This window comes from Acanthisitta chloris, unplaced genomic scaffold, assembly GCF_000695815.1.
Source record: "Acanthisitta chloris isolate BGI_N310 unplaced genomic scaffold, ASM69581v1 scaffold21622, whole genome shotgun sequence".
NCBI classification, from domain to species: domain Eukaryota; kingdom Metazoa; phylum Chordata; class Aves; order Passeriformes; family Acanthisittidae; genus Acanthisitta; species Acanthisitta chloris.
Window position 1 is genome coordinate 10355 of NW_008662569.1, and position 10495 is coordinate 20849.

General features: G+C 51.1%; 1 protein-coding gene across 1 annotated transcript in view; it reads right to left on the bottom strand.

The window, feature by feature from the left end:
• The window catches only part of LOC103798396 (peripheral myelin protein 22-like), a 16601-nt gene extending 6279 nt beyond the window's left edge, over positions 1 to 10322 (bottom strand). Inside the window, 2 exon segments of the mRNA XM_009070652.1 lie at positions 8999 to 9089; positions 10232 to 10322. Of these exon segments, the coding sequence (XP_009068900.1) occupies positions 8999 to 9089; positions 10232 to 10309 (169 nt within the window). The 5' untranslated portion in view covers positions 10310 to 10322.
• Between the last annotated feature and the right edge of the window lie 173 nt (positions 10323 to 10495).

Here is a 10495-nt window from a genome sequence, read left to right on the forward strand (position 1 = left end):
CAGCCAGGTTGGATGAGCCTTGAGCAACCTGCTCTGGTGGGAGGTGTCCCTGCCCAGGGCAGGGGTTGGGGCTGGATGATCCCTAAGCTCATTTCCAACCCCTAAAATTCTATGATGTGCAACTGCTGAACTTCAGTCTATGCTTCAGCACAGAGAGGGTTTCCATCCCAGCTCTGGGAAGCTGAGCTTCCCTCTCACCCCTTCCCAAGCCCTGAAGCTGTGTCCATCTCTGTGCACCAGCTGAGCCAAAGTCAAGCCCTGCAGTCTCATTCAGGACACAGAAAGCCAAGTCTTTTGTGATTCCAGAGGCCCCAGGATCCAGCCCAGAGAGGAGCCCTTTCTGCTCCACGGTGGATGCTCCAACTGCTGGATATTTTAGGTAAAGGCTGTCTAGACAGAAAGCTGAGCTGAGCTGCCCTTTTAAGTGCATCCGCCTCCCTGTGCCTGCTTTTTGGTCCTGAATGCAAATGATTTCCATGGGCTTTGCAAAATCCCTTTGTCATAAAGAGCCGTGTCAGAGGCACAGAAAGGCAGCACTGAGGGGGTGGAGGGAGCCCACTGTGGCCACAGGGTTTCAGCAGCCAGAGAAGAGTATGAGCCTGTGAGCAGGAAAACCACCCAGCAGAGCTCTGGGCATGCTCATAGCCAGCCCTTTGCTGACTTTTATTGGCCTCCTGTGTAAAAACAAGGAGCAGCATCAGAACTCCGAGAGCCAGAGAACTCAAGAGAGCTCCGAGAGTGAAAGCTGCCCTGCTCCATTAACTCCAAGCCACACACTTGAGCTGTATTAGGACAGCTAATTGCCTTTGATTCATTCCAAAGCACTCCTCTAACTTCAGAGAGGATTTTTACCTCCTCAAGCCCATATCCTTTCAACTCCTTTGCTGTTAGTGCTATGTGCTGCCCAGAGGCTGTCAAAACCACAGCGAGTTTCCCGGAGGGATGCTGAGGCCCCGTGAGCTGCACCGGGGGCTGTCAGCACTGTTTACTCCCAGGCTGTTATTTGTGGTTTCCCCTGGGCAGTGAGTCGGTTATTCCATTTTTCTCCTGCATCTCTTCAGCTCTGTGTTTATATCTTTGTTCTTCAGGAGGAGGAAGAAAAGGAAACAGCATGGAAAGGACAGATAACACCCTCTTCATGCTGCTTCTAGAGTGGACCCATCAAGAGGGTTTTTAGAACCCTTTCAAGCAAGCAGCCAGAAACAAAGCAAGAAGTTTTTACAAGGCAAATTTGAATGTTTCCCTAAGTTCTGCAAGCCTTGATGTGCTCACATTACTCCTCAGAACAGCAGGGAAAAGGCTTCACCCCTGGGATGCTGAAGAACACATTACACTGCCCTAAAACCCAACATGAAGGAAACACAGAGGAGAAATTGCAATGTGGAGCAGAAATTGGAACCTAGAGCAGAAATTGGAGCTGAATCCCCAGAAAGAAAGCAGCTAACATAACCCCTTCCAGCACAGCCCCAGCCCTGCTTGCAGGGAGGTTTTACATCGAGACAGGACTGACATGGCAGGGAAAAACATGCCCTTGGCCAGGAGCAGAGGGTTTTAAGGGCACTGACTTCCCAGGGTTTCATTCACAGACACTCCATTCTCTTTGGACCTAGGCAAGGAGACAGAATAAAGCACAAATAGAAAACACACTTATCTGAGACAGCCAGTGGTTAAGCTGATGGAAGACATCACTAAATGAGTGCTGTGCATTGAAAACCCCTGAATGATAGGACCTGCAGCTGATGGGACTATTTTACAGAGAGAGTTTTCCCTTCACAAACTGCATATGCACTGTACACTTCAAAAGCAATCTCCTCTGGGGAAGGAAACAGCCATTAAGGAGGTAACTGTAGCATAGAAATATATACAAAGTTATAGGGAGGGGAAATCTATGACCACAACTGCATGGTAAAACCTGTTTCTCTGATGCTGAAAGCTAAGTATCAACAGGGGCAGGAGCAGCACAGGCAGCTCCTGGCACCAAGGTAGCAGCCTAGGTCTGCCAGGAAAAGCCAAGCTTTCCAAGCAGTGTCTCCAGAGCAGACTCTCAGGTTTCAAGGTTTGATCAAGAGCCTGAGCACAGCTCACATCCTCAGCTATGAAGTGGACAAGTCACATCAAAGCACCGAGGCTTGCAGTGGTTTTGATATTCAAACACCCTTAAGAGGGTTGGAAAAGGGTGAACTGAAGATGCAGAAACATTAGCTCAATTGCATCATTCCTCTGGGGATGAACTTCAGAAACAGGTTCCTCAGCAACTCACTGCAGCAACTTAGGAAGCCAGACAAGCTCAAGTGCCTGCAGTGCTGTTCCTGCACAGCCCAGTGGCACCCTCAGCCCCATGGCTCCGAGGGAACACCTCTCCTGCTGGAGAAAACAGCACAACAGTCTGTCAGGCACATCCAGCAGGGCTGCTAAGCTCTCCCAGGGAAAATCCAGGACATTGTAACTTTACCCTGCTCTGGTTTCAGACCTCCCACCAGCATGGAGTCTGCAGCTGATGCTGTTGGATGCTCGAGCTGGGAAAAGCAGGTTTTGCATCCAACAGTTGCTCCTTTCCAATCCTCCTATGTCCAAGTCCTGGAGGGGATTTTAAAGAGCTCCCAAGGTGTTTGTAGGGGCCAGGGATGAGCACGTAGGAAACACAAGGGCTGTGGGGAGGCAATGAATGAACACAGTGCTGCAATTCCTGCCCAAGACCTCCTGGTCGTCCTCTGTAGCTCCTTCGAAAGGAGATGAAACTTCCAAAGCCCTGTTTGTTTCTCTTGTCCTCTTTTTCTCTTGTCTCTCCTCCATTTGCCTTCTCCTTGAAGCTCCATCCAAGAAATCTCCAAGGCCAGGACATCCATAGCTCACCAGAACTGCCACACTCAGACATCCCATCGGACCATCAAAGCTCACATCCCACAGAGACAACCTCTGATGCAGCTGAAGCAGAAAGCTGCTGGTACCACAAAGAACCCTCCACAGAGCCCAAGTCAGCTTCTCTCCAAGACTCTTGGCATGGTGGCTCCGACCTCCTTTTGCCTTGTGTGTGAGTGAGCTGAGGTGGCATATGTATGTATCCATCATTTCAGGCTCAGGTTCTCCAAATGGCTTAGGCACAGCTCCCACTGATTTCAAGTCCAGGCACCAGGAGCAGGGATGTGGAGTGGTGGTGTCTTGATCAACAGGTACTTTCCAGTGGCCACAGGGACAACCAAGATCTCATCAAGGCCAAACAAATGTTGGTTTAAGGGTTTTCCAGCACTGACTCTGCAGGGAACTCCTCACCCATTCTTCTGGTTTAACAGTCAGCATTAATCCACATGTTGCTTTCTTCCTCCCTTTCACTCCTCTTCCATGGTCCGGAAGACAAATCCAACAGGGAAAGTTGTCTAACTCCCCCTACCCCCACAAAAAATTGAAAGCCAAAAACCTCTGGAGCAGCTGAGAGAAAACCAGCATCAGTTCCTAACCCTCCTTATCAGATGATCTTCATAAGAAGAATAACCAACAACAAAAAAAACCAACATCATTCTAAGCAGAGGAAATCATAGGGAAGAATAACCAACAACAAAAAAAAAACACATCATTCTAAGCAGAGGAAATCATAGAATGAACTTGGTTGGAAGAGACCTTAAAGATCGAGTCCAATCCTTTTCTTATTGAAGGCAACACAGTTATGGGAGAAACTGACGTGAAATACAATCTATTCTCCTGGAATAGGAGATTTTTAGATGCTGATATGAAATTCCTTACTCAGAGGGTGGTGAGACCCTGGAATAGGTTGTCCAGAGAAGCAGTGGCTGCCCCACCCCTGGAAGTGTTCAAGGCCAGTTTGGACAGGGCTTGGAGCAACCTGGGCTAGTGGAAGGCAGAATTCCTCCTGGGAATAGCAGATGGGTCAGGGCATAGATGTGTCAGGCATGTCCCTGCCTCATGTCAGGGACAAAGAGCTTTCCTGCCTCCTCTGGCACAAAGAACATGCATTTCAAACACCAGCTGTACTGCCTAGAGACACATCTGCCAGAGGAAGAGGCTCTGGGAGAGGGAGAGTCAGTGTGCAGGGGAGCAGGGCAACTCCTGGTGCATGGCAGTGCCTACCCCAACGATGGGAAGTACATCCTTCCCTGCCCAGGTGGTCCAGGACATATCTGCTCTGGGCAACCCACCTGGGCTTTGCTCGTGACTGCAAATCAGTGGGTGCATCACACAGCCCATGTGGATAAGCAGCCTGTGCTCTTCCCAAGGTTGAGGGGTTTTATTGCCCTTTCAAAAAGCCCAAAACCACCAGGCTGCCTGTGAACAAGCCATCATGGGAAAGCTACAGAGCAGAGACAGGAGAAAGTGGAAGTACAGAACAGGAAAAACATCTCCTGAGGTTACAGAGGATGTAGAGAACTCCATGGATGTATCATGGATGTTAAGGGGGTGGAATGGAGCTTAGAGATCACCCAGCCCCAACCCCTGCCCTGGGCAGGGACACCTCCCACCAGAGCAGGTTGCTCAAGGCTCATCCAACCTGGCTGTGAACACTGCCAGGGTTGGGGCAGCCACAGCCTCCCTGGGCAACCTGGGGCAGTGTCTCACCACCCTCACAGGGAAAACTTCTGCCTAAGATCTAGCCTATATTTCCTTTCCTTCAATTTGAATCCATTATCTCTTGTCCTGTCCCTGCAGTTCCTAACCCAGAGTCCCTCTGCATCTTCTCTGTAGCCCCTTCAGCTCCTGGCAGGTTGCTCTGAGGTCTCCACACAACCTTCACTTCTCCAGGCTGAACAGCCCCAACTTCTTCAGCCTGTCCTCACAGGGGAGATGGGAGATGCTAAACATCCCTGTTGCTTCCCCACTTTTGTCACTCCCACCAAAATCAGAGGAAGAGCAGTAGAAAGCAGCAGGAGAAAAAAAAAAAAAAGTCTTTTTGTCTGCAGAAAAAAAAAATAAAAGAAAAAACAGCGGAAAGAAAAGGCCATTTTTGGAGGCAAAAAGATCACTGTCTGGAAATTTGGGGTGGAATCTACTTGAGAGCACTGGAGCAGCTGAGGACCGGGCGCGTGCCCCGTGCTGGGGCTGGCACACAGCCCTGCCGACGCACAATCCTGGGATTCAGAGCTGAATTCCTCAGATAAGTCTTTTCCAGGAATGTCTGACAGCGCAAATGAAGCAAAGATTGCAACATTTTTTCCATAGTTTTCAGCCTCTTGGAAATAAAAAAAGAAAAAAAGGCATTATCTAAGGAGCACACGAAAAAACCAAAGCAACAAGAGGCAGTTCTACAGGGAGAAGTGGGCACTGTCCCTCACTCTCTCCCTGTGCTCGCCCCAACCAGGGTGGCTCAGCCCTTGCATACACACAGGGGTTGAGCCTTGTCAAGCAGAATTTGGGAGGTGGGAGCTCAGTCCTCACCTGTCCCCAAGGCCTGCTGATGTCCTGGGAATCACAGAGTCATGGAATTTTTTATTTGGGATGGAGCTTAGAGATCACCAGCCCCAACCCCTGCCCTGGGCAGGAACACCTCCCACCAGAGCAGGTTGCTCAAGGCTCATCCAACCTGGCTGTGAACACTGCCAGGGTTGGGGCAGCCACAGCCTCCCTGGGCAACCCGGGCCAGTGTCTCACCACCCTCACAGGGAAAACTTCTGCCTGATATTTAGCCTATATTTCTCCTCCTTCAACTTGACTCCATTACCCCTTGTGCTATCACTGCAGCTCCTAACCAAGAGTCCCTCTCTGGCTCCCTTGTAGGCCCTTCAGTTCAGATACTGCTACTATGAGGTCTCCACACAACCTTCAGCATGGAATGTGAAGGGAAGTCTGGCAGTGCTGCTGAATCCTTGGGTTGTTTTGCTGCTTGTTCCATCCCCATGGGATAACCTGTAAGATTAGGAACACAGTCCTAAACCTGTTCCAGCGTTAAATAAAAGCAAATTCTGCTGGCACCTGGTTTGAGGAGTTCAGTTCTCATTGGAATCCACACAATGGTCAGCCAAATGCATGAGTCCCTGTGTGTGGACAGCTCATCCATGCTGAGACCAAGCAGGACATCAGAGCATATCCAAACCTCCAAGCTCCCATTCATGATGAGCACGGGAGACCCAGCAGTACCTAATTCCCTAAATTCCACTTACTGAGCAGCACTGCTTTTTGCAAAGAAAGGAAAGAATGACCACAGCACAGCAGGACTGCCATGGCCAGAAGAAAAACTGTCTCCACGTAAAGACTGAGTTCTGCCAAAATTCCCAAGCGAGGATTCCTTGGTCTCAGCCCAGAGCAGACCTTGGCACTCTCTGATTAACCATTAAGTATCTTTGGCACAGGCACAGGGAAATGAATTCTTAGGGCTGTCTCTATACCACTGCAGCACACACAGTCTGTGTTCTGAGAGGGATCTAACCAAGGATGGTTGGTGGTGTTTGGTATGGAATCATTCCTGGTTTTGAAAGAGCTTATAAGGATGAGGCAGGGGACAAGTGTTAGCCTCAGAGGTTGCTCTGCCACAGCATCCTTGCCCTGTGTCCTTTCCACTGTTCCAAACAGACGCTGACAGCAGCTCCCCTGGCAGTGGTGGGAGCCAGGGGCTCGAAGATGGGCAGTGGGGAGGGAGCAGGACCCACTGGAAATGACACTGCGTGTCATTTTTGTGCTGTTTTTACACACAGATCTTAAAAGCCTTACACAAGCCCAGGAAAAATGCTTTGATTCTGTGTTCTTACAGCAGCTGTGAGCTCTAGATCCTGCTGCATCCATCTGGTCCCACCAGCTGAAGACAGGTGCTCAGCAGCACTGCTCCCACACTCCTGCCATGGGGTGGATGCAGCACAAGCTTTTGCCCAAGCAAAACCTCCTTCTCCTTCAGGTAAATAAAAGCTGTCTGAGAGCTCTTTAAGCTTTGAGCACAATGCACCTCTACTCAAAGAGAAGCCCTATAAGGGACACCTTATCATAGACTCACTTAATGGTTTGGGTTGTAAAGGGCCTTAAAGATCATTTAGTTCCATCCCTTGCCATGGGCAAAGACACCTTCCACTAGGATCAGGGTTATCAACCCAACTCAGCTGCTCAACTGTGTTTTTAACAAGGTCATCTGCACTATAGTCCCTTTAATGATAAAAAAATCATCACTGAAGATGATCCAGAGGGAAACCCAAATTAAGCAGCTTCTGGGAACAGGGCAATGAAGACTTGCAACACACAAGCAAGACAGTCAGGCGTGGAGGAAACCATCCCAACCACATTTTGGACCAGCCCCTCTGCACACTAACAACCCTGTCACACAGCACCCTGTAAACATCCAGAAAGAGCTGTGCAGGTTTGAAAAGCAAAATATTTTGGGAGGCTTTACAACCCTCAGCTCCGGGACTCCTGGGGGCAATCTCTGCCTTTTATTCCAAAGCACAAGCTCAGCAGTTTGGAGCTCGCATGACTGGCCCTGAAGCAGCCTGCCTACGCTGCACATCGCCAGCAGCAGCCAACTGCTGATGAGGGACACGGCTCCAGAAGGCTCCTCGCCTGGGATGCGATCCAATCGCTTCCCGACCGGCCGGGACACCACCAGGCGTCAGCAGAGACCAGCGCTGGGAGCTGCACTCCCACCAAAACGAGAGGCTAGACCCACACAGGGACACATGCTGCTGCCTTCAGTCCGGGGAAAGTAAGAGGGAGAGTGGGCATCAGCATCCGCATCTCCTCGTGGGGTATCCAGCTTTTGCTCCCAGCAGGAAGGGGATTAGGATCACCTGAATCTCCAAAACCCTTCTCATTATCTCCCATTGATGCAAGACCCTCTGGAAGCACTTAGTGCTCTTAGTGGGACCATTCCCTCCTCGCCAAGACCACATGGCATCAGTTTGCTGCTACTCCAGGGCTGTGATTCCAGTACACCGTGCCTGTGCTCCCAGTGACAGCTCTGTAATTCCAGCAGTGTGACTGTGCTCCCAGTGACAGCTCTGTGATTCACAGCTGCTTTCACTGCGGGTGACACGGGGAGAATCTTTTTCCATGGGGAAGCAAAAACCAGACTAACAAAACAAATGTGGACACAGCACCACTGGCATTAGCTCCATCTTCTAGGGAAACTGAAGCACAGGCTTGCCTGACTCCCCAAGCATGGATTTCGTGGCACTGGTACCACTAGTTGGTCCTGGAAACTCTTGTGTCACAGTGTCTCAACTGTCTCCTCCCTTGCTGACCTCACGAGCAGCTCACTGGGTGATGTCACCCAGTGTGACATCAGCCTTACCCAGTTTGGTCCACAGGTGGCTGTTCAGCCCCCCAAGATGTGTAAGTGCCATCTCAGCAGTGGGATGAGGAAGTGCCTGAGTACTCAGCACATCTCACATGGTGCTCAGCAGCAAACCACAGGGCAAGGGCCATGCCCCAAAACCCAGCCTGACACAGCAGGAAAAGGCAAGGCAGCTTTCTAGGGATGGGATGGGGTGAACTCTGGGCACCAAGTGCACCTTTAAAACCCTCTCACAACCAGAGCAAGAGAGAGGTGTGCCCAAAACAACCCTCAGCCGGGCAACAGGCCCTGCTCCAAGGACCACTTTGTGTTTGCACATCCAGTGGAAAAACGGGCTAGTAACAAGAGATCTCCTCAAAAGGGCTTGAGCTAGTCGTCTCCACTTGTGTCTGAGTGTGCCAACACCCTACCGTGGTGCTGCCAGGAGCTGCCCCACAGCCCCAGGGCAGTAGGGCAAAGAGATGGGTATCAGGTCTGGTAGCCATGCCAAGCCCCATCACAGCTTCAGGGTCTGGTAAGGGTAGAGGGCAGGAATCCCCTCACTCCTGGGGCTAGCCTGGTGTCCCCCCACCAGGACCATTGTGGAGCAGAGGCAGTGGGGGACAGAGCAGAGGAGACAAAGGGATGAAGCAGAAGGGAACAACTTCAGGAATGCAGGGAAAAGCACAAGGGAATCACAAATAACCTGCACAGGCAAATCTCCCTTGATTCCCTAAATGCCAGGAAGAGAATAAAAGCAACAAGCAGCCACAGCCCTGATTGCCAGGGAGCACTCACCATTGGTGGATGATGCCAGGCAGTGGAAGACAGATCCAGAGGTGCAGTTCTGCCAGAGGTCTGCTGTGTGCTCACCGTTCACCAGCCATTGCTGTGAGAGAGACACAGCCCCGTGAGCAGAGCCCTGGAGGCAGCAGGCAGTGTCCCCCCAAGGCTTCACCCCCGAGCAGACCCAGCACGTGTCTGTCCAGCCAGGAGCTCCCAGCATATGCTTTTCTTTAGGAAGGGGTTTGGAAAGTAAATAGTGATATTTGCTTTTAACTGCTTTCGCCTCAACGGCACAAAAACAGAAGCTCTTTATGCTTTTTAAACACTGAGTCCCACGGGGATAAGCACTTCCCTCCCCTTGCTGCCCGGCCGGGATATTCAAATGCTTCCACGTGATTTCTAACGACTTGGAAGATTTTTGTAACGTCTTCCACTACTATTACCCCAGAAAAAAAAAAACAAAAAACAAAAAAACAAACTACTTATTTTAAAATACTTATTTCAAAGTACCAGGCATGAAAACTACCCCACAAAGAAGCCCCTGATGAAGTAAGTCACCAGATCCACAGAACGGCTGCTTTAAAACCAACTCAGCCCTCTGCCCAAGCAGCTGACGTGTTCCCTGGGCTCCAGCCCGAGGACAGTGCTGGGAAGTCTCTGCACTACATCCAGCTCTGTCTTCCTGCTGCTCTCAATGTTTAAACCTTGGGAGTTGCCAGCAGGAGCCCATCTGGCTTAAGAGACAAAGGCTGTGCCTAATTCACACCCCCAAAGGAGCAGAGCTGGGGAGCAAAACTGCTAGTCCTGAGGAGCCAGTGCCCAAACCAGCCTCATTTCAAGGGGCTTTGCTCCCACTGGCAGTAGGTCCTGCAGGCTGAAGCCCATTAGCAGGTAGAGCTCCTTCGTGATAGAGGAGGGCAGTGTCACCCCCATGGGGGGATTCTGGGTGCTGTGAGGTTGCTCCTTGATGTGAGCCAACGTGGGAATGAGGAGGAGATGAGCGTGAACAGCACTTGCCTCTGTACTAACGTGGATGCCCTGAGCACCTGTGGTACCACACAACCAAGTGACCTGACAGCAACTCCAAAATCCCATGGTCATTGAGACCAGCAACCAGCAAGTAAAGGCTCCCTGCTAAAATCCAGGCTGTAAACTAAGCCACAAATAAAAATAACTGCTCTTGCCACGCCATGCCCCCACCAGCAATCCCTGCCCTGCTAGTGCCAGGGGAAAATCCAGACTTACACTAACGATGGTGGAGACGAACAGGAGCACCAGCACGGTGACATGGAGCACGATGATCCCCAGCAGCAACAGCAGCATCTTGGCGGTGGTGGAGGGCAGAACTGGAGGGGGATAGGGATGCTGCTGAATGTGTTTGCCTCTGTCTGTCTGTCTGTCCGTGCCGACCGGGGGCAGAGCCCGCCCGGCTCCGGGGGATGCTGCTCGGGCAGCGCCCGCGCCCAGGCTCCCTCCCTCCGGCCCCGCCGACCCAGGGAGGGGTCCAAA